Source organism: Colletotrichum abscissum (assembly GCF_030869225.1).
Source record: "Colletotrichum abscissum strain IMI 504890 chromosome Unknown Scaffold_22.1, whole genome shotgun sequence".
NCBI lineage: Eukaryota > Fungi > Ascomycota > Sordariomycetes > Glomerellales > Glomerellaceae > Colletotrichum > Colletotrichum abscissum.
In genome coordinates, this window is record NW_026850121.1 from 681,569 (window position 1) to 704,224 (window position 22,656).

General features: G+C 56.2%; 7 protein-coding genes across 7 annotated transcripts; 4 read left to right on the forward strand and 3 right to left on the reverse strand.

The window, feature by feature from the left end:
• Nucleotides 1–589: 589 nt before the first annotated feature.
• Nucleotides 590–1,810, forward strand: CABS01_09392 (SPRY domain-containing protein; the record flags this gene model as incomplete). Its single annotated transcript, XM_060542749.1, has 1 exon — nt 590–1,810. The coding sequence occupies one exon, from the start codon at nt 590–592 to the stop codon at nt 1,808–1,810; it is 1,221 nt and encodes a 406-aa protein (XP_060400476.1).
• Nucleotides 1,811–1,962: 152 nt separating this feature from the next.
• Nucleotides 1,963–2,862, reverse strand: CABS01_09393 (enoyl-CoA hydratase/isomerase; the record flags this gene model as incomplete). The annotated part of the gene is made up of 1 exon (XM_060542750.1): nt 1,963–2,862. One exon carries the CDS (start codon nt 2,860–2,862, stop codon nt 1,963–1,965), a length of 900 nt encoding a protein of 299 aa, XP_060400477.1.
• Nucleotides 2,863–3,325: 463 nt separating this feature from the next.
• Nucleotides 3,326–5,967, forward strand: CABS01_09394 (uncharacterized protein; the record flags this gene model as incomplete). The annotated part of the gene is made up of 3 exons (XM_060542751.1): nt 3,326–3,375; nt 3,556–3,684; nt 3,888–5,967. The coding sequence occupies 3 exons, from the start codon at nt 3,326–3,328 to the stop codon at nt 5,965–5,967; spliced, it is 2,259 nt and encodes a 752-aa protein (XP_060400478.1).
• An 896-nt stretch (nt 5,968–6,863) lies between these two features.
• Nucleotides 6,864–8,987, forward strand: CABS01_09395 (glycolate oxidase; the record flags this gene model as incomplete). The annotated part of the gene is made up of 5 exons (XM_060542752.1): nt 6,864–7,155; nt 7,236–8,507; nt 8,585–8,679; nt 8,746–8,808; nt 8,895–8,987. 5 exons carry the CDS (start codon nt 6,864–6,866, stop codon nt 8,985–8,987), a joined length of 1,815 nt encoding a protein of 604 aa, XP_060400479.1.
• A 1,096-nt stretch (nt 8,988–10,083) lies between these two features.
• CABS01_09396 (isoleucyl-tRNA synthetase) lies at nt 10,084–12,630 on the reverse strand (the record flags this gene model as incomplete). The annotated part of the gene is made up of 1 exon (XM_060542753.1): nt 10,084–12,630. One exon carries the CDS (start codon nt 12,628–12,630, stop codon nt 10,084–10,086), a length of 2,547 nt encoding a protein of 848 aa, XP_060400480.1.
• Nucleotides 12,631–13,746: 1,116 nt separating this feature from the next.
• Nucleotides 13,747–14,787, forward strand: CABS01_09397 (uncharacterized protein; the record flags this gene model as incomplete). The annotated part of the gene is made up of 2 exons (XM_060542754.1): nt 13,747–13,987; nt 14,123–14,787. 2 exons carry the CDS (start codon nt 13,747–13,749, stop codon nt 14,785–14,787), a joined length of 906 nt encoding a protein of 301 aa, XP_060400481.1.
• Nucleotides 14,788–17,708: 2,921 nt separating this feature from the next.
• CABS01_09398 (uncharacterized protein) lies at nt 17,709–18,169 on the reverse strand (the record flags this gene model as incomplete). The annotated part of the gene is made up of 2 exons (XM_060542755.1): nt 17,709–17,875; nt 17,968–18,169. 2 exons carry the CDS (start codon nt 18,167–18,169, stop codon nt 17,709–17,711), a joined length of 369 nt encoding a protein of 122 aa, XP_060400482.1.
• Between the last annotated feature and the right edge of the window lie 4,487 nt (nt 18,170–22,656).

Below are 22,656 nucleotides of genomic sequence, written 5' to 3' on the forward strand. Positions count from 1 at the left end.
ATCACTGGGGGAGCCAGGCAGCCTACCTTAGAATCCCGTCATCTGCTACCGCCCAAAGAAAACACAGCCACCTTTGTTCTTCTTCATATCAACGCCTCACCCGCCCCCGTCGTGCATCATCGCTGCATTTCACCTACATCACCCGCGACGCTAGACGAGTTTTCCATACCTGCAACATCTTGCACATTTGCCAATTCCCACCCTCACTCGTCTGGGTCGCATTGTTTCAGGTTTCCCACTGCTTTACCTACTCGAGCTCAAGCTCAAGCTCAATTCCGACGTCAAGGCGCCCACACACCCAGAGATACTCTCCGCAACATCTATTACCCCTCCGACTCACCACATTTGTTCCGCAAACACAACGAACCACGAAAGATCAGACACCAGACGAACTGCATAAAAAGCCCCAAAACCTTCTTCCCCCCCCCCCCCCCCCCCCCCCCCCCCCCCTGCACCCCCCCCACCGCTCTCCCTCCCCCCCCCCCCCACTTTTCCACCACCACACACAAACAAACAAACAACCCCCACCAGCAACCACAAAAAACCCCACCCTCCCCCCCCCCCCCCCCCCCCCCCCCAATTCCTGAGGATGTGTTTCGGCAGCAAGGCCGACAAGGATGATAGTCCTGCCCCGCGTCCCGCGCAACGTCCTTCTTCACTACAGCAGCAAGACACCAAGATGACCAGCAGCAATCAGCAGCAGCCCCAATACGCGCCGCCGGCTGGTCCGCCTCCGGGGCAGCATTCGGCCCAGCAGCAGTATGCTCCTCCTCCCTGCCCGCCTCCGAGTCAGACGTACGCCGCCCCGAGTGGTCCGCCGCCAGGCCGGGCTGATGAATTTGCGCCTCCCTTGGGTCCTCCTCCGTCCCATGGAGGATATGCGCCGCCATCGGGACCTCCTCCCTCACACCAGCAGAGTGAGTACGCGCCGCCTCCGGGACCTCCGCCGGCCCGCAATGACTATACTGCTCCTCCTCCGGGCCCCCCACCATCGGAATCGAAAAAACACGACTGGGAGACGGCGGTTCCCGATACCACCCTCTTCCCACCGCCCCCGGCCTTCTTCAGCGGGTTTGACCGTTCCCCTGCGAACAACTCTACGGAGCAAGAGGCTGAAGCTGGGGAGGCCTGGGTGGCCCAGTACCCTCTCGTCAAGCCTATCAATCTTGACGCTAGTGCTCTCGAGGCTTTGCGCACGCACAGGATATGGCTTCTCCAGCCTCAAGGATTCCGCGGCACAATGGCCCAGCCCGTCTCGGGTAAGTGGGAGGTCACGACGCAAAGGAATGCACCCGACAGCACCATCATCGGCTACCCGCCTTTATACTCGGTCAAGCACAATTCGCCTCTGGCCACCGGCAAACCCTTCAAGGTCTATTATGAAGTCAAGATTCGCGGATCGGCAAGTGAGGTAGATCTCGCCCTTGGCTTCACTGCGCTTCCGTACCCCAACTTTCGTCTTCCCGGATGGCACCGCGGCAGTCTCGGTGTTCACGGCGATGACGGACACAAGTACATCAACGACAGATGGGGCGGAAAGTCTTTCACAACACCCTTCCAACCCGGCGAGACGCTGGGTATCGGCATGTCCTTCACGGCTCAGGGCGGCAGGATGAGCGTTGAGATCTTCTTCACGCGAGACGGTAGACTGTCCGGGAGCTGGAACCTTCATGAGGAGGGTGACTCTGAGCAAGATTTGCCGGTCAACGGTCTGGAGGGATACCATGACCTGAGTTGTGCCATTGGCACATTCTCCAAGAACGAGTACGATATCATCTTTGACCCGGAGTTGTGGAAGTACAGGCCTTGAGAGCGGGTGGGCTTGGTTTATGATTGAATAGGGGGTTTCCATAAGGGTGGACTGGGTTAGCGGGCGGTTACATACTGCAATCAGGATCGTCCATACAGTACTTCTCCTCATGTCATGATTTCAATTTTACAAATGTAATTATACAGCGAATTTCAAATCTTTGCTTTGATATCAACCTCTTTCCACCACGGGTACGCCGTCGGCGCATCCTTCTCCATCGTCGCCTCGAACCGCGGCGCTCTCTTCTCCATGAAACTCTCCATCCCCTCTTTACTATCTTTCCCGCTAAACAGGTCGAAGAAGATCTTGCTCTCCAGCAGGTGCGCCTCCTCCGGACTCGCCGGCGACCTCAGAATCATGTCCCGCATCACCCTCACGGCCACGGTACTCACGTTCGCAGCGACGTCCTCGGCGACCGCCAGCGCGCGCGGGAGAACCTCGTCCGGCGCGACGATCTCGCTGAACAAGTTGCGCAGCAGCGGGCTCGTGGCGGGGTACACCCCTCCCGTGGTGCACAGATGCAGCGCCGGGCCGGCGCCGACGAGGCGCGGGAGGTAAAAGGACGAGCAGGCCTCCATGTTGAACCCGCGCCGCCCGAAGACGAAGCCGATCTTCGCGTCGCGGGAGACGATGCGGATGGAGGCGGGGAGGGCCATTGTGATGCCCACGCCGACGGCGGAGCCGTTTATCGCGGCGATGACGGGTTTCGAGCAGTTGTGCATTGCGAGGGCGACGAGGCCTCCCGTGTCGCGGTGGGCGTCGCGGTGGGGGGGGAGGCGGACGCGGTTGTGGAGGTCCATTCCTGCGCAGAAGGTCTTGTTGGAGGGGTCTGAGCCGGTGAGGACTATGGCTTTTACGCGGGGGTCGGTGGAGAGGAGGGCGTAGGCTTTTGCTAGGGAGGATGCCATTTCGTCTGTGAAGGCGTTGCGGGCGGAGGGGCGGTTGAGGGTGAGGAGTATCACTGGGGTTGGGGAGGCGGAGGAGGCGGGGTGGTGGGAGAGGGTTATTTGGGGGAGGGAGAGGGTGTTGTAGGATGTTGGGAGGGAGGACATTGTTGGTGATGGGTTCTTGGAGGTTTTGGAGGGTTGTGGTTGATGATGTATTGGATGTGGAGTTGAGGTCGTGGTGATGAGGTTGGTGGTGAGACTGTTTGTGATGGAATTTGTGGTTTTTGATGGAGGTTGAGTTATTCAGATTGAGTGGATTGTAGGGGATGGAGGTGGGGGATAATGTAGATGGAAGCCAACTTTTACGTGGATGTGCTTTGCCGCCGTCTTTGGGTTCGAGGTCAAAGGTTGGAGATGGAGGGGAAGAGCGCTTACAACCGGTACCGAGGTCCGGAATGGTAGAGTGATCAACGTCCATGCGGAGCGGCCCGGCGTGTATCAGGGACTGGCTTGGTTCTTAATTGCTGTCAGAAACTTGGAGATTCTGAAATCTTGGTTTGATCAAGTTACTTACTCATTATGAAGCCGATTAACGGGATCGATGACCAAGTTCCCGAGAGATACAGCCATGACACTTAGTGGACGTACAGTTTCTCACCGAAGCTCACCGAGCATAAGGTACTTCGGTAAAGACAATGATAAGAATGCGATAAGAGTGAGATAAGATAATCAGACAGTCTTCGCTACCGTGCATCATGATCTTGGCACAGTACGGCTGACTCAACTAACCACTTGCGCATCGTCAACGCTCCCCCCATTCAGCCGAAGACGCATTATTACAAGACACGACTCGTAGAGGAACTCTAGAGGCATGGTATATGATTGGGATGCCCACGAGAAGCTATGTTTTCAGCTCTACATCAACGAGAAGAGGTCCCTCGAGGACATCATGGTGTACCTAAAAATGCACCATGACTTTGCGCCCTGGTCAGTTTGAGTCTCTTTATCCACCTCTGCTCCCCTATGGTCTTCGTGGTTCCTCTCGCCGGCCGGACTGCCCGATCCACATCCGGCAAAGCTTACCCCCGTTCCACAACGGAACCGGGGCTGGGGCCGGGGCCGGGGCCGAATCCGGGTTAAAGTAAAGGCCGTCGGACTACACATGTCGCTCGCTCACACACATGGTACAGCAAACGAGCCTTCCAGACCCAGTTCCGCAAGTGGGATTTCCCGTCCAAGCAGAACCCTGCGCACAAGAACGGCCGGCTGGTCGCGCGCGTCAAGGAGCTGTGGGAGCGGAACCTGGCGCAGGGAGAGATGCTGGCCGCGCTGAGGGAGGATGGGTTCGACATCAAGAAGCGCGAGCTGATTCGCGTGAGGACGAGGAACCGGTGGCTTTTGAAGGCTGCGAATGGGGAGCGGTCTAGGGAGGGTAACGGGGATGAGGAGGTGGTGGCGGGTTCTGGTCGGCGGGGAGCATCTGTGGTCACTGTCGACGACGGCTTTGGGAGCCGGGGTGGTGAGGGGGTTGTAACGCCTGGTACTCTTACGGATCGGGAGATGCTGGGGTCGTCGCTGCCAGGCGAGGGCGAGGGCGACGAAGACGACGACGCGGTGGGGGGCAAGGAGAGCAACGGCAATAACAGCAGCAACAACAGGAGGAAGAGGCGGCGGCTGCGAGCCTGGGAGGCCGCGTCATCTCATGGTTCGCAACACTCCATCGCCCCGCGCTTCCCTTCAGAGACCACGCTCGACGACGCAAAAGCCATCCTCGGGTTGGAGACGGACGTATATCGTCAGGTGCGGGTCACGTTTGCGCAGCTCTGCGAGGAAGCCGGCATCGTCAAGAAGACGATCGCCGGGCCGGAGAGGTGGGAGGCCGTCAAAGCCCGGCTTGTGAGGGAGACGCCGCGGCTGAGAGCAGTGATGTGGGACGACGAGGAGTCTGGGGATGTGAACGGCAACAGCAACAGCAACAGCAACAGCAGTAACAACCGCAGCAGTAACAACCACGAGTCCAAGAAATTGGCGCTCGACGTTATATGTACGGACATCACGAAGCGGGCGCGGACGCTGGAGAAGCGGCTCACGCTCGCCGAGGCGAAAAATATCCTGGGCGTCAACCCGGAGGAGGCGAGGGATCTCCGCGCGGCGTTTGAGAGGATATTGAAGCGGGAGGGGCTCGGTTGCAAGTCTGAGGCTGGGCCGGCGCAGTGGGCGGAGCTGAAGGCGGAGTGGCAAGCTGGGTCGGAGCTGGTACGGCGAGTTCTCGCTCCGCCGGGGGACGAAGGAGACGAAGGAGACGGCGGTGCTTCTTCAGTGCATGCTCACGCTCACGCTGAAAAGGTGCGGGCTTTGGATGTTCTTGCGAAGGATGTGATGAAGAGGTTGAGGGATGATGCCTCGAGGCGGGAGCAGCCACAGAAACGAGGAGTCACGCAACAGACGCAACTAGTTCGCGACGACGCGAAACGGCAAGAGGAAGTCCAGGCAATTCAGGTCCGGGCCCAGCCCGCACAGCCAGAAATGGCTGATGCTTTGGAAGACGAGGATGACTTGGGCGGCGGCCAGTACGTCGATGCCAGCCAGGTATCCGTACCGCCGTCTATGGGACTCATGCCCGGCTCGGGGGAAAGCCAGCAGCCGCAGATGCTCATGCCCACCGTGTCGATGCAGGTCCAGGCCGCCGCGGCCGCCGACCCGATGGGCCACTCCGCGGCGAGGATCCTCTCATCGGCGCTCCTCGGGCAGCCGGACATGGGGCTGGAAACCCACCACATGGGCTCGTCTCTCCTCCTAGCAGCCGACGCGCAGGCGGCGTTTGTAGACCAGCAATACGCGCAGCAATACGCCGTAGCTGCTGCCGCCGCAGCACAGCAGCAGCAGCAGCAACAACCTGTCTTCCACGCACCTTCGTCACCTCTATCACAGCACCAGCACCCGCAGCCGCAGCCTCCGTCTACCACGAGCATAGCCGTCTACCTACGCCTCCACCCTTCCTCCACCTTCATGGCCACTACGACCATCTGGATCGCGACGCTAAGCTCGCATTCCGTGCAGGAGCTGCGGCACGCGGCGGCGAGTAAGTTCCCGGGGGCGATTTGTCTACGGCTGGAGGGGGTGTTGAAGGATGGCAAGGGCGGGGAGATGCCGTTGGCGATCGAGCAGGACGGAGAGCTTGCTGCGTATTTGGCGCATTTGAGGGGGGCTGCTGGGGGGCTTGGGACGCCGACGTTTAATGTGCAGCTTATCCCTGGATGGAAGACTTAAGGTGCTTCGAGAGACTACCTTATTATAAGGTGAGATTAGATACTTTGGGGAGGCTTTCTACGGACAATGGGGCGCATGTTTGATATAACGAGGTGTATGGATCTATAGGATTGGATTCATGGAGTTCTGTACTTTGAGAGATCTTCCATTCCTTACAGGCAGGCCGGTGACAGTCGTTGAAATGTGGAAACGATGACGAGGAAGTTCACGGCAATTGTATCGGGAGTCTCGGGGCTTATCCGTGCCGACTTAGTATGCTTTCCCAAGTTGGTATGTAATCAACACGGAATCCCAAGCCACAAACAGTCAGCCATGGCATGTTCTCGTCTGCTGTGCACCCAACATAATGGACCATGGGTGTCTCCGACCTCGCTAGCACGCCATTCCATTAGCCAGAGTTATCCTCGGCCTTGGATAAGCGGACGGAAGGGGGGGGCCAGACGGTGAAGAAGTGGAGTTCCACACCGGCGCGGGCATACCACGGTACTACGGCAGCCCCCACCGCACAACCCTTCCCCGCTTCCGGGCCGGCCAATCCTTATCCCCGATAGGCTCGCAGGGTGCACTTTCTGCTCCAGTTCCATTGCTGCAGGCGGCTTGCATGGATTCCATTTCGCCATCCGAGCTCCAGAAGTGCTAAGACGGATGCAGCTCCACCCAGCTACAAATAATCTTTACCTGCACTACTATTCGCAGTCGTTCGCCCGCGTACGCAGTACAGCTCCTCCAACGAAGCCACCATCCCCTCCTCTCGACTTCTCCCAGAGCTCCGAACCCGGATGGCTCGAAGCCTGTCCCCTCTTCAACTTCTGATCAATTGAAGAAGCTTGTACCGCAATCTGTACCGCACTCCTGACACATCCATCAACACCACCGCCGAGTCGAACATAGGCGCAATGGCGCATATCAGAGCTCGAGCTCCCCAGGCAGCTCTGCAAGGCCTTAGGACCGCAAGCCCGGCCCCGCGCCGGCGATGTGTCGCTCTCGCCAATGGCGCTACCGCACGGCACATGTCGAGTGAGCGCGGCACGCCGAGCAACACTGAGGAGAAGCAGAAGGGCCGGACGTTCCAGGGTCAGGTCGTCGGCAGCATCACCCAGCGTCTGGCGCGCGAGAAGGCGGAGCGGGAGAGGTTCGCTGCCGAGCGAGAGAAGACGGGTAATAGCAGGAATCTGGCGTACACTTTCGGTAAGTCCTGATGTTCCGGGGCGGCGAGACGTTGCAACAAGACTTGTCACGGTAGCTAATGCGCCGTTGCGTGCTGGCAGTGCTACTCACCACGATGGGAGTGTCGTACTACCTAGGCACCCTCGTGCCCCCGAGCCCCAGCGAAGAATCGACCCTGCCGCTAGCCAAGACGATCGCGCCGGTCCACAAGCTCAACAAGGAGAACCTCGAGGCCGCCTGGGCCGACTTCGTCGGCATCGTCGGCAAGGAGCACGTCAGCACCACAAAGGTCGACCTCGAACACCACGCCAACTCGGAGTGGTCCTCGCACTCGGCCAAGCCCGACGAGCGGCCGTTCTGCGTCGTCTTCCCCAGCACCACCGAGGAGGTCTCGGAGATCATGAAGATCTGCCACCAGCGGCGCATCCCCGTCGTTGGCTACAGCGGCGGAACCAGCCTCGAGGGCCACTTCACGCCCACGCGCGGCGGCATCTCGATCGATTTCGGGCGCATGAACAAGGTCCTGAAGCTGCACCAGGAGGACCTCGACGTCGTGGTGCAGCCCGCCGTCGGGTGGGAGTCGCTCAACGACCAGCTGGCGCAGACGGGCCTGTTCTTCCCGCCGGACCCGGGCCCGGGCGCCATGATTGGCGGCATGATTGGCACCGGATGCAGCGGCACCAACGCCTACCGCTACGGCACCATGCGCGAGTGGGTGCTGAGCCTGACGGTCGTGCTGGCCGACGGCACCATCATCAAGACGCGGCAGCGCCCGCGCAAGAGCTCCGCCGGCTACGACCTCACCAAGCTCTTCATCGGGTCCGAGGGCACCCTGGGCCTCGTGACGGAGGCCACCCTGAAAGTTACGACGAAGCCCGCGTCCACCTCGGTCGCCGTCTCGGCCTTCCCCACGATCCGCGACGCGGCCAACTGCGTCGCCAAGGTCGTCGCCGCCGGCATCCCGGTCGCGGCGGTGGAGATCCTGGACGACCTGCAGATGCAGTGTATCAACAAGGCCGGCATGACGAGCAAGGCGTGGGCCGAGGCGCCGACGCTGTTTTTCAAGTTCGCCGGCACGGAGACGGGCGTCAAGGAGCAGGTGGCGCTGGTGAAGCAGCTCGCGAGCAAGACGGGCAGCAAGACGTTTGATTTCGCCAAGAACGAGGAGGAGCAGCAGGAGCTGTGGAGCGCGAGGAAGGAGGCGCTGTGGAGCACGATGGCGGTCCGGCGCGAGGGGGATCACGTCTGGACTGGGGACGTTGCGGTGCCGACGAGCCGGTTGCCTGACATTATTGAGGAGACCAAGGAGGCCATGGCCAAGAGTGGGCTTTTTGGCACCATTGTTGGGCATGTTGGGGATGGAAACTTCCACAGTGAGTTCCTTTTTTTTTTGGTCATGCGTGGGGGACGCGCATGTTTTGAAGGAGAGAGTGCTAACTTTTGATGTCAGCCATTCTGCTTTACAACGACCAGGAGCGCAAGAGAGCCGAACACCTGGTTCATAACATGGTCAAGAGAGCTGTCGAGATGGAGGGCACCGTCACGGTATGTTGTCGTCAGACCTTTGGCTAGCCCGTTGAAGTGTCCGAGATTCGCTAACATGGCTGATAGGGTGAGCACGGCGTCGGACTCGTCAAGAGGGATTACCTCCCGCACGAGCTGGGCGAGTCTACCGTCGATACCATGAGACAGGCGAGTTCCCCCCTTCGGTGCTTGTGATTGACTGGGAACTGAAGTGCTAATACGATGCTTCGTCACAGATCAAGAAGGCTCTTGACCCCCTCTGCCTGCTCAACTGCGATAAGATCGTCAGAGTACAGCCGCCCAAGGCTGGCGAGGTGAGCGAGTGGTAAAAAGCGGCGGCGAGGTCGAGGAGCCTATGGGTTCTTGATTCCGGGCTCTGGTGTAAGATGATTAGGGGGACAGAGAGGAAGCAGAACCTAGATGGCATTATTAAACTCTTGTATATATACATCTCCCTGATGCGTCCGGCATTCACCTAATTAGCTAGGGCCGGCGCACAATTGACAAGCACTTTTTCCAAGAATTGGCATGGGTATTGTTCGTCCCCAGACTTTTGGTGGGTGGTTTGGCCAAACGATTGTGATCCGTGTTTCGCGGGTGCTGCAAGGCGTATTCACAACAATAGGACGACATGAAAAGAAAGTAACTTCCATATCGCCAAGAAAACCAAAATGATGTTCGCTCAATGCTTTCTGGAGGCATTTATGTCTTGGAGATTGTCCAAAAAGCGAAAAATGAAAGGGACGAGACTCGAACTCGCGCGGGTTACCCCACCAGGAAACAGATGTTAAGCTGACCTTAACCTGGCGCCATAACCAACTCGGCCACCCTTCCGTGATGATTGATGACGGAGGAAGCTCAAAGCACTCTCATATAGGTCAAAGCCAATCTTTTTTTTTTCGACGTCTTCGCCTTCGTCTGGGTCTTTCGTCTTCGTTGATTGTTTCGTGTTCCTCTTTATCTTTCTACCGATTCCTAGCTATTGGAGTGTATAGTTGCTTCCTTTATTTCATTTTACGATGTCTTTCCTGGCGAGCTAAGGGCCGGTGTATGTGTATGCGCATTGCTCGAAATGGTTTCGACTTTGGAAAAGGATTCGAAAGGTGCAAAATATTGAACGCAAACTCCCAGGGTATACAGCGAATGAGACTAGGAGAAATTTTAATTCTAGGAATGATAGTGATTAATTGCCAACATAAGAAAGAGGTGGTATTGACCTTTTTCGATTCAACCACTCGGTCATCGCACCTAGGTCGTCCGATTACTCGTTACGATTGCGCGTAGGCTACCAATATGGAGACGGAAGATAGAAGACATATATCATAATGTCGACCTCGAAAGTGAAATTTTCTAATCAGGGTATATTGACTTTTTTGTTTGGGGGGGCTAGCTGTTGTTACATGTACACGTCTTTCTTTTCTATTCCTACAAACTCGCCACGACATCATCGCAACGCCCGCACAACGTCTCCTCTTTGGGCGCGATATACCGCCAGCAGCGCGGGCACTTGTGCTCGTTTGGCGGCAACACCGAGACCGTCCCCTTTGCGCCGTTGACCTCGAATACCTCGTCGTACCGCCACTCGGGCTGGTTGGGTATCCCCTTGTTGGTCTCTACCGAGGATACGACAAACATGGCTTCCAGCTCTTCTCCATACTTGGCCAGCACGCCGGCCACGGCTTGGTCCTCGGTCGTGACAACCACAGAAGACTGCAGCGATGACCCGAGGACTTTGGCCGCGCGACCCTTTTCCAGAGCGGCCTTGACGGCGCCCTGGACGGACATCAGAACGGGAACATCCTTGCGGAGGGAAGCCTCCCCGATGGCGGAGGGCGCTCTGCCGTGGACGAGCGCGTCATAGGGGGTGTACAAGGGGTGGAGGATGCTGCTGTCGGCCTTGATGTACTCGGGACGGTGGTCCCACGCCTCCTCGACCAAGAGCGGCGTCATGGGCGACAGCATGCGGAGGAAGCCGAGGAAGATGGGCTCCAGCACGCCGCCCCCGTCGCCGCAGTAAAGTCGGTCCTTCATCGCCTCGAGGTAGAAGGCGGATAGGTCGTTGGCGACCCAGCGGTTGAGGGCGCTGAACGCTTTGTAGAACTCGTGTGCGGCGAAGGCCTTTTCGACTTCCGCCATGACGTCGCGCAGCTGGATGAGGGCGATGTGGTCCAGCGTCGTCGTGGGCGCGGTCCGGGCGGACTCGTGCATCGAACCCGTTAGCATCTTGATGATTGTGCGGTACTTGACCAGCACGGTATGGACGGACTTGAGGACCGCCTGGCCGATGGCTACGTCTTTGGTGTACTCTGAGCTGGCGGCCCAGAGACGGAGGGCATCTGGACCCAGAGCCTCGTAGGTTGGGGCGGCGCCGGCTACCTTGGCCTTGCCTCTGACCTTGATCGGCGGCAGGAGGGTGCCGTCCATGATTTGACCGGGTGAAATGGTGTTTCCGATCGACTTTGACATCTTCTTGCCGGTGTGGTCAAGCGTGAAGCCGTGGGTGATGAGAGTCTTGAAAGGAGACTTGGGCTGCGCTTGGGAGGTTGCGTCGCCCTCGGCCCTTTGGGCAGCGACGTACGAAAGCAAGCTTGACTGGAACCAGCCGCGGTGCTGGTCGGATCCCTCGAGATAGATGTCGGCTTGACCCTTACTCTCTGTCCAACTGCTTCCGCTGTCGAACCAGACATCCATTGTGTCGGTACCACGTCTGTAGCTTCCTTTCAGAGACGGTGCAAACCAAGCGGATTCATCGGCAGCATCAGAGAACCAGGCATCAATACCACGCTTCTGGATGACCGAGATGATGTGGTCGACGGATTCCTCTGTCACTACGGCGTCTCCATTGGCATCATACAAAGCGGGAATAGGAACGCCCCAGGCACGCTGGCGAGAAATGCACCACTCACTACGACCCACAACGAAGCTTTCAAGGCGGTTGCGTCCGGTTGATGGCACAAATTTGACTTCCTTTAGGGCGTTGAGAGCGTCATCTTTGATGCTACCGACATCGGCGAACCATTGAGCCGTCGACCGCATGACCACGGGCTGTTTCGTCCTCCAGTCGTAGGGGTACTTATGCTTGTACTTTGCTGCCTGGAGAACATCGTCTTCAATCAGGGCGAGAACGGCCTTGCTACCGCCCTTGAGGATCGAGGAGGCTTCGGTCAGCTTTTCTGGATCGTCTGGGAAAGCGTCACGGGTGAAATTTCCTTCGTCATCGATGGGTGCGAAGGCATCGATGCCCAGTTGCGCGCAAGCCTCGTAGTCCTCGAAACCGTGACCAGGAGCGATGTGAACGAGTCCAGTTCCAGAGTCTGCTGACACAAACTCTGCGTGGATGATTGGTTGAAGTGCAGAGTTGGCCCCTTGCAGCCTGTTCTTATACTGCAAGCCACGCAATTCGGAACCCTTGATAGACGCCACGATGACCTGAGGCTCCTGTTCGGGGAAGAGAGCCTTAACGGCCTCAAGACGGCTGACTGCAGTGAGGTATGCGCTTCCGTTGACGGCGATTATGGCATAGTCCAATTCTTCGTGAATTGCGATGGCTTTGTTCGCCGGGAGTGTCCAGGGGGTTGTCGTCCAGATGATGGCGTAGAGCTGGCCAGTAAAGCCGTCCAAGGAGGGGCCGCCAATGACTGGGTATCGAACGTAAGCCGCCGTTGAAACATGGTTCTCGTTGTACTCCAGCTCGGCCTCCGCCAGCGCGGTTCTTGAGGATGGCGACCAGTATACGGGCTTGCTTTTGCGGTAGATGAGGCCTCGCCGTACCATCTGCTTGAACAAGCGCAACTGCCTGACCTCGAAATCGGGGTCCATTGTCGTCCATCGCGCGTCCCAGTCGGCCATGACGCCGTACGAGCGGAAGCCCTCCATCTGCTCCAGAACTGTGGTGGAAGCGAGCTGTCTCGCAGCCTTGCGGATCTCTACCGGAGTCATGCCCTTGCCGCCTGACGTGCCAACGGCCTTCATTTCGATAGGGAGGCCATGGCAATCCCAGCCGGGCCTGTAGCGTATGCGATATCCTACAAGACTGGCATTAGGCGACGACGAAGACAGCGACTCCGGGGTACTATCGGACCTTGCTGGACCTTGACTCTGTTGACCATATCCTTAAGAATCTTGTTCAAGGCGTGACCGGCGTGAAGGCCTCCATTTGCGTACGGGGGGCCATCGTGCAGAGTGAACTCGGGCCTAGAGTCATTGGATGACTGCCACTTGTAGAAGTCGTCGGCGGATCGGCGGAGGTACTCGGGACGGAACTGCGAGAGCGGGCGCGGTCTAAGACGGCCCGGGCCACGGGTCAGCTGAGGACGGAGCCGAGGGGGAGCGGCGGTGGTTGCACCAGAAGACCAGAAAGCTTACGGAAAGGTAGATTTAGGTAGCCTCAGTGTCGATGCCCATGACTTCGACATGATCGCTTTGTCAGCATCACTACGAAGGAGAGGAACAGAGAGTCGAACTGCGGTGCGGTCTTTGAGGTTCGGCCATTGGATGAGAAAGTCGAAAGCCGGAGCTTCTGGACGCGGCACCGGAGCTGGACGACGCGATTCCGAGAAATTTTAAGTGGGTCCTTGTTAATTGCCTGAGGTCACTGGCGGCAGGCGCATCCAGTGTCGTGCTGCGTGCTGCGTGCAGTCGCCGCCCCGCGGGAGCAACTGCACGGGGCACTGCTGCTGCAGGACAGGGAGAATGCTACTGGTAGTACTTGCAGCGCGCGGCTTCTCAAGTATACGTCCCTTACCCATCCGCAAAAGCACACGCTTTAAACTAGGAAAGGTACTTATGTGCAGGTGGGGCAGCTCTCATCCGACGTCACGACGTGCAGTCAGGGCAACCTTCACTCATCTACAGTCATTTCACCTTCGACATCAACTTCATCATAACCTTTCTTCTGAAAGCTCCTCAGATCACTTACTACCTCGAGTTCCCTTCGGTTTCCGCGCACCACTCGACCACGTCGTATTGAGCATAGACCTCTTCAGAAAGCCATCTCTCCACGTCTGAGCAAAATACCACCTCGAATCCAGGCTTGAGTTCATGCTGCACGAGCCTCACTGCAACTGCGTCTCATAGGAAACAGCAACGATGGCGCCTCTACGCCGATATTTGAGGATCACAAAGTACTCCGTTCTCGAGTGTCGCATCTATCTCGACAATCCGGCATTGGCACAAAGCTGGCTTCTCAATCCTCGGAACCCCATCTTACCCAAGGTCATCGAGAGCGTCCGTCCATTGGTGTTACCAAAACTACGTGAAGAGAAGGAGAGAGAAAGGGCAAAGAAGAAGAGTTCTAAAAAGAAGACTATCAAGGATGTTGTTGTCCAAGGTTGGTCGTCCTGTTTCGAAGCCTCACTCACTGTCACCATCCCGCTCAACCCAACCCAACCCTCGCCGTCGTAATCAGCCCGGTCCAGACCATTTCTCGAACCGAATAAAGTTGGCTGATCATGACATCTGCCAGATGAGTTTGAGGTCTCCATGTTTTTGACCGAGACAAGTACGCGCCATTCGCTGCTCACTAAGCACAAGCACTTCCGCGACAAAGCGCCCGGGAAGTTGCAGTCAAACTCCAACAAACTGATAAACGAAACGAATGACGTACCTATTGATCTAGACATAGAGTCCGAGGCAGTCGCTGGTACGGTGCCTATTCGGCAGGAAAGTGAATCCGAGGACGACACTGCCGGCCTTTCCCGCATCCCCGCTGTCGATGAAACAAGCCGGCCTCGGCGATCAAAAAGACAGCGCGGAGAACCTCGCGATGATCAAGATGCCGACTACGCGACGACCTCGGACAATGATGCTGGCGCCGAGGCTTCGGCGATTGAGATAGACTCCGACGACGATGCTCCCCGGCCGTCCAAGCGTGTCAAGAAGCAAGAGACTGGGTCCGACCTAGAGGAAGACGGCGACGACAAGAAGAAGATGGCAATGGATGTCTCCTATGAAGGTTTCGCGATCTACGGTCGTGTGCTTTGCCTCGTTGTCAAGAAGCGCCAAGGTCTAAGATTAGCATCGTCGACTGCAGCTGGGGGTGCCAAGCAGCCTGCAGGTCAAGCCAGCATGGAGAACTGGATCAGCTCTACCCAGATGCCCAACCCTGGTGCCGAGGAGGACGCACCATGAAGACTAGCCGCTAGGCAAGAATACCTTGGCCCTACAAAACTGAGTAGATCAAAGTGACTTCACATCGTGGGGGGAGCTCACTCAGCTCACCGGCATGAATAACCGATGACACAATGGCAGCTCACTTCGGACCAACTTTTGAAAATTTGACACCTCTGTCACTGTCATTTGTTGGCATGCTTCGTAAAGTTTGGCCACCTTCGACCGATAATCACGCTATTATCCACCCGTCGTTTCGTGTGTCTAGACTAGCCAAGTCTCTTTGCAATAGATGCGCAACGTTAATGGGACACTCTCACCGCAAACTCATCGAGATCTGGGGTACGAAGCAAGAATACGCGGCTGTTTCGAGAAAGCCCCGCTGGGTGCCCATTACGAAAGCGACAATGGTTCAAGAAAGATTCACACTACACGTGTTGCTGGGATATTGTGCAGGCCAAGCCTTGACGCAAGCTGGGGAAAGGCAAGGTCATCCCGAGCTCCGCCTTCGGACCGGCGGAAAGTCCGCCAAACGGGCCTTGTAGGGATATGTCGGGCTCCTACACCGGACTATAGCACGCTTATAAACGCCGTCTTATTCACCGGGACAGTCCCGGATTGCCATAGCTCCAATACGGCATGGTGCCGAAGTGGCGATCCAGATGAGCCATGGGCAACAGTTGCTGTAAGCGTGCACGGTTGACGATGCTTACTTACACAGTAGGCCAGAGACAAGTGAAACGAGCTCGAAGGAAACCAAGTTGGTTGGCACGTTGGCATACGCCAGCCCAGCTGTTCGGCTTCGGGCAACAGAGAGCATACGACGTTACGATTCAGTCCCAATGTCACGCCAAGGCCGCACTAGCTTTGCAAAGTTCCCGACCTGCTGGAATCATGAACTTCTCCTGCCGTTTACGCAGATTTCGTATTCTGCCTTTACCGCCCCTCTTCTTGTCTGTCGCGGATTCCTCTTGGCGCCGTATATGCCTCTACAACTCCGACGATCGTAACGATCGTAACGAAATCGACCACGAGGTCCTCCTAGGCGGAAGGAAACCCTAGTCTAGGCTTCGAGTTTGAGGAGGCTGTATGAAGCGGTGGACGCGGAAACGAAGCTGAGTTATCGGCCGAGGCAGCCGTTCCCCGAGGAGATCAAAGGCACCGTAGCTTCCAAGCGCATGACACATGACTTTAAGCGCAGGCGACTGTGACATTCAACTCTCTCCTGGAAAGGCAGACAGGGCAAATTTCCAATCAGGAAACGCCAGCAAGGATGCTACTCGCTATTGCTTCCTAGATGCGCAACATCGATGCCAAACTCGTCAAACACGCGATGGAAGGCTGATCTTACATTCGTACCAAAATACATAGCTCGAGAAGATACATCTCGACCAAGTACCGAAAGACATCTGCCTGTGAAGCTTCAAATCCCCACCCTTGACGCTGCTTACGGTCGTAGGATAGGTACTCGGTCGAATTGCTGCTGCACACCATCATTTTCAGAGACCAAGTGGCTAAGAGTCACGATAATGACAGCCTAACCTAGTTAATTCGCCTGATCACAAATCAGTGTCGGCTTACTGACAGGCAGAGTCACGCTAGCTTCCCGTCTAACCCGCCCAGCACGGACTCGTGGTCGGACGATTTGACGAGAGACTCTGACGACATGATTGGAGATGTCGGACGGCGGAGTGGCTGCAGAGCTGTCTCTGATCCTTGCCGCTGTACAGCCGGATCGCCAACTCTTAGTAGAACGGAAGTGGCTTATACGGCAGCTCTCTCATGGACAAACATCATGGATAATGATACGCCTTGCAGCTTTCAACCTCGTTGCGCTGCACAGCATATGCGGCAACGATAAGAAGAGGGCATCTTTGCTACTTACCCCGCCTAAGCTGACGGTTTAGAATTGATTGCATTTGAATGGTGTCAGCGAGGCACAGCGAATCCTCACCGTCAAAAATGCAACCCCCCAGCCTTGAGTACACATGACCACGCACTGCCATGGGTCGACGGTAGAATGAGGGTGTGGACGATCGTTGAAGCGGTGATGGCACAACACCCGGTCTTTCGGGCCATGGGCGTACCAGAAAACGAAGCCGAGGAAACAGTGAACTTGCGATTTAGCCTCCTCCCAAAGCGTCAACCTGCATCACCTACTGGCCGATCAACCGTTTCTCTCCCCACCAAGCCGGTTGATGTTCACTACCCGTACGGATAGGGCAGCAGAGAGTAGCGTATCCGTACAGACCCAACGTCGATGGCCCTTGTCGAGGGACCGGACGAAACTGTCCACAGAGTCCGTAAAGCGTCTGCCTTCTCTACCGTTTGAGCGGGACGTGCGGGCATTTTGACGCAAACCGAGTTCTGGGTTTGCGCGTCTCAGAGGCACCCTTGACGCAAGGGTATCATCACCCGGAGTTAGGGAACGGCAACCTTTTCGACGTTTTGCCCTCCTAAATGAAGCGAGAGCCGGTCATACAAACCTCTTTCTCCCCGGGTTACCTCTTTTTGACATGCTCGGCCGACGGACTTTCTGGGCAGCGGGGGGTTCGCGGCGGGTCGCGGAGGTGGGTCACCATGACGGCGACTACGGCGGCATCGTATGGGGTAGGGGAAAAGGCAAACCTGAGCTGAGTCCTCCGTCACCTCGTCACGGAGAATGAACCTTGGGACCTCCGTTTGTTAAAGACCTCTTCTGGTAAGTATGGCACGTTGTCCGTGACTTGTAAGTGCCCCGCAGCGTTGTCCCTTGCTGCGGGCGACGATAAATTGGAATAGCTTCAAGGGGCCGTGTGAGATGTCTCGGGAAGCGAGAGACCAAGGCGAATAGTACAGTAATACAACTGAGGCCTTCTCAGAATCCGTCGCCAATTTTCCCCTTGTACCTGCAGTAGCGGTCGTTGATCTTTTTGGGACGGGAAGCTGTTCTATTGGAACTACTACGAAGCAACGGCACCAACAGCAAGACCGGCGGAGTTCAGCTGACCAGCGATGGGCTGTGTCGAGCCAACATCAATCAGGCTTCGACTGTGCGTTCTTGGCTCGCGAACTATCTGTAATTCGCACCCCGTCTCTGCTGAAAGCCTGATGAGCAAGAAGCTTGCAGCAGCCAGGCCAGGTGTGACCAACTGAGCTGCCGCCGTCGCACCGCCCATCACACCTGAGCTTGGGGGAGGTCCGGGCGTACGCAGTACACATCAGCAGCAGCCAGCGGCTCGCTCGCTCGCTCGAAGAGATCCCTGTTCGAAGGTGTCCAAGGTGTGGTGTGATCGTCAGGGGTGGGTTGTTGCCCGTCGGCCGGCCCCTTGCCAAACACCACGTGGGAAATACGGTGAACTGAGCCAACAGAGCGGACGCCTCTGTGCTTCCCGAGCTCTTTTGGGGGCCACTTTGTCATCATTCTCGGCAGAGGGGGGGGGGAGAACGGTGGACGCTTTTGGGGGCTTGCGTCGCACACCTCGTGTCACTGCGGAGCGAGACGAGAGTTGAGGAGAAGAGCATGTTTCAGATGCATCTGTATGGCCTACCGTCTCTGAGTTCTCATTGGTTACACAACGAATCGAAGGCTGGAGGCAATGAGCTGTGGTCCTCTCTTGACAAGAACGACGATGCCGAGGCTGCCGAGTAAGAGAGTTCCTGTGGCAGCGTGGCTTGGCCGTTCTCGGCCGACTACGCATACGGAAATCGTATATCGATATTAAGAGACACGTCAATCGCCTCAGAGAAAACACCCGCGGGGCACCGAGTATACTTGGGGCGGATTCGGGGGCTGTGTGAGAGCATTTCAAAACGGACACACGGGCTGACTGCGATTTTCTGAGATGTGAGATGAGTGCGACGGTCACTCGGTCGATGAAGCAGCCGCCCGAGACCACAGTCTGGCACGCAACAGGCAAAGGACGGGGTTGCGGGCGATCATTGATGGCGCCAGGATCTTATCAGTTACCTCAAGTCGGGCGATAATGTCACCATCGCAACAAAACTGCCACTGGAGGTGGATGGGTACGACGCGCCAGCCGCAGCAACCCCAATTCATGGTGGAATTCGTCTGCCTGCATATGCCGTGAACCGTGGCACTATTTGTTGCAGCATCCAGTATCCATACACATTATCAAGTAAATCAACACTATCGTGTTGTCTCTGACCTCGCTTCAGACCCCGCCCCCAAGGAAATATTGATGCCAGGCTTTTCCTTTGCGGTAATTGTCCGACAGCGGCGGCATTCCTGCAGGTTTCTGAACGGGGGTACACGGCATACACTTTAAAAACGCCATGTGTTGCACACAGCCTAACCGAAGATGATGGAACATGCAGCAAATGGCGGGCGGCGAGGCGTCCAACTATCTGGGTATTTTGGATCATCCGTTTTGACCGGGGAGAGCTCCAGGACCTTGATGCCGCTCGAAGCTCGAACAGCTGAGGCAGGCAGGGGAATGGGAATGCGGCGGAAGAGATGGATGTTGCTATGAAAACGCCGTCTTTACGGTTTCCTGAATGCTATAGGGCTGCTAGTCGACCAAGAGGTAGACAAAGGCTCCATGTCTCCGGGCAGAGAGACATCAGTCGCATGAAGCGCTTCAGCCACTCGAACCATCTGTGCCACTCTCTTCTCATTTTTTGATACTCATCGCCTGGAACGGACTCGTCACAGATTTTTAATGTGATAATGGTACGACTTGTCAGTTTTACGCCGCCGCCGGATGGCACAATCCAAATCAAACATCAGCTGAACAGTCTCCTTTCGATCGCGGAGGTCGCCGGTTGAAACCATAGACAACAGACGGACAGACAGGCCTCTGACCGATCATCGTGGAAATCTGTAATGTATCACAGGAACGGACCTACAAATCTTTGGAGGCATGAGAACCTTTTTCGAGGGGCGTTGAGACAATGCCAATGTTTTGCCTGCGCAACATGCAGATAGGATAATACTATGTTTCCCGCAGTGGCCCGGCGTTCGTTCATCAACCCCAAATCGCGAACTACTGGCTCTAATCAACCCAGGACAACAATAAAATATCAAATAATCATCACCTTACGGTACAATTTTCGAAATTGCTTGGCTCCGTCTCAGACCGGTGGCTCGCGCCGAGTATCACCTACCGTACGCTTCTCGTCTGATATCTGAACAGTATTCGGTCATGCTCTCAGGTAAACCCCCGTCTGAGAATAGAATACGGTGGGAGTGAGTGGTGCTGGAGAAACTGGAGAAGTTCGATCGTGACACGCCTTGTCAATCTGCCTGCCCGTCATGAGGGGGTGATTTGCACCTGGTTCCCAGCATCCCCAAACGATTGCGACGCCCACCCCGTATCCAAGGTTCCGCATCTCTTGCTCCTGCAGCTCGATTTAGCGGTGTATTGCGTGTGCACGGTCGGGCGGGTGGAGAGCAGAGGAGAAGATCGTGACCATACTTGACACCAGTGACACCGTCACTTTTTTGTCACTTTCTTTTTCGAAGATCCCCTGTTCCGACGACGGCAGGCAGCTCACTGACAGAAATACGGAGCGAAGGAGTCAATGGCGTATGGCCCCAAGGAAGTCGACCGAAGTGCCGAATTAACCCCCCAAATTCTCCAAGTCTCCAAGCCCGGCGTCAAAACAGGGTTTTCTGATGGAATCATTTTGATCAGATGATGGGTTTCTGTATTTTCTGCATTGGACCTCCTCTTCGGAACCAACACATGGTACGGATAGCGTCTTTTTCGATCACATTTTCCCCTGGTTGATCATCAGTACGGTTACGCGATGCAAGGATGTAAAACAAGGATCTTCTGCAGAGAGACAGCAAATGCTGCAGGATTGCCCAATTCGGGCAACCCGCCAAACTAACCTGTATGAGAGGATGTTTCTACCGTCGCAGTGACAGCTTTCCGACGTCGCGAGATCCTGCCATCGTGGAGGAAGAAGCAAAGCTGCAAAGAGCTACCTGGGGAATTACACCTTGGCCCAAACTCCTGAGATACGGAGGTTCTCGGCCGAAGACGAGGAGGAGCTCTCCAAGTTTTGTTTGGCCCAACTGCAGTAGTTCTGAGTCAAACTTCAACCGGTTCCTGGTGAGAGTTCACGATGGATTGCTAGCTAAGTAGGCAAGTTTCTGCTAGCTGAAGCGGCAGGCCGCAGGAAGTAGGTATCCGCCGTATTAGTTGACACTAACTTGACAGGCGCTAGAGACATTGGGGGGGAAGAAAAAGAAGTCCATCTTGTCCTCGATGATCGTGAAATGTTGCCTGGATCGAGGGCTTGGGGCTTGTAAGCGCCCGCGAGCACACGGACTCTTTGTTCCTGGGCCGAAGGGAAGCCTCTCCCGGTGCCTCGGTTCCTGAGCAAAACTTGATTGAGAGAGCTGGAACAGGGCAAATGGGTATTGGTTTTTCACGCGAACTAGTGAACGCAAGCACTTTAGTGTTTAGCCCTCTTTTGTGACGAGTACACGATCCTGCCGCTGCCTGCCAGTCTGCCAGAGAAAAGACGGTGCGCGCCTCTATCTAGCATGTAGTATAGAAAAGAAGCAAACGTGCGTACGCCGGACTATGGTACTACGGGCAGTCGGGCACCCATCAGTGATCACGGAGGATGTGATTTCTTGAACGGCATCTCGACGCGACGTAGACACACACCCCCTTTCTCTCCTCCCCCCCACGGGCGGACGGACAAGTGACGACGCGTTCGTGGGAAGTAAAGCAAGGCACAGTATTCATCGAAAGACGGGATGCTGCAGCTGGTTCGTGTACGGGTAGTGTACACTGTCTCCAACTTTTCCTTCTGGTTGGTACCGGTCCTCTGGAACCCGTCACGGGGACACGTTCGATGCGACGCTGCATCTGCACGATGGATGCCAGGACGGAGAAACGGGATGGGAACGGTGAGGCACGGCTGGAACGGATGACTCACAAATTGGCATCTTTTCTTTTCTTTTCTTTTCTGGTCAGGTACCTTGGGTCTCACACCGTTCTGGGGGTTCCGAAATTCTCATTTCACCGTATTTCCTTGATGACCAATTTTTCTTGATTTCTTGATGTTTTTTCTTCCATTGTACGAGACAATGATACCCTGACCGGGTTCCGGCAGTCGGTACCCCGTCCGGTGTGCTGTGTGTTCCAACAATAGCGCAGAGCAAGGTACTCCATACTCTGGGTCTGCTGACTGGCAGAAGAAAGATCGACGACGTGCATTTCGTGGGGCCCGGAATGACGATGTTATTCCCACAACCGTTTTTTGTGGGGGAAAATCTGCTCAGGTGAGAGTGGGAGCGAGAGAGAGAGTTCGTGTAACGGAACCAACTGGTTCCCTGCAACACTGCAGCTTACATCACGCGCATCTCGGCAAACCGAGACGAACGAACCCGAAACCCCAGCCTCGTGGATTTCCGTGTGTTGGTTGGTGACAGACTGCTGGATACCGGAGAGGCAAGGAAAAATACGGAGAGAAACCCCAACTCCAATTTCGATGGAACTGGATGGAGGCGTTGCCAATTTACGGAATACCTTCTAGAAAATTTGCCACATGTTCCTGAATTTCCGACAGAGTTCTGGGGCGGGTTCTGACCTTGCAGAGGAAGAACGGACCCGAATTTTGGATGCAAGATCCCCTCATCCCAGTCAAAGTGGGCTTTGTTCGTGGTTCCTGGATTTTTAAGAAAAGAATTTCCCACAATATTGGAGTTTGACGAAAATTTGACAACCACAGACAAGGACAGGGGACGCGGAGTCAGGAACAGGAACAGGAACGGTACAGACTCTGAAGTAGTAGCGGTGTAAACGGGAACGGAACTGGGGCACGGTTTGTTTAGCATTCAAGACGGAGATTTCGAATTAAAACTCATTAGTGTAGATGAGAAAACGGAGACGTGGCATTTCTTCTCCTGCCCCCCTGTGGCGAAGCGGC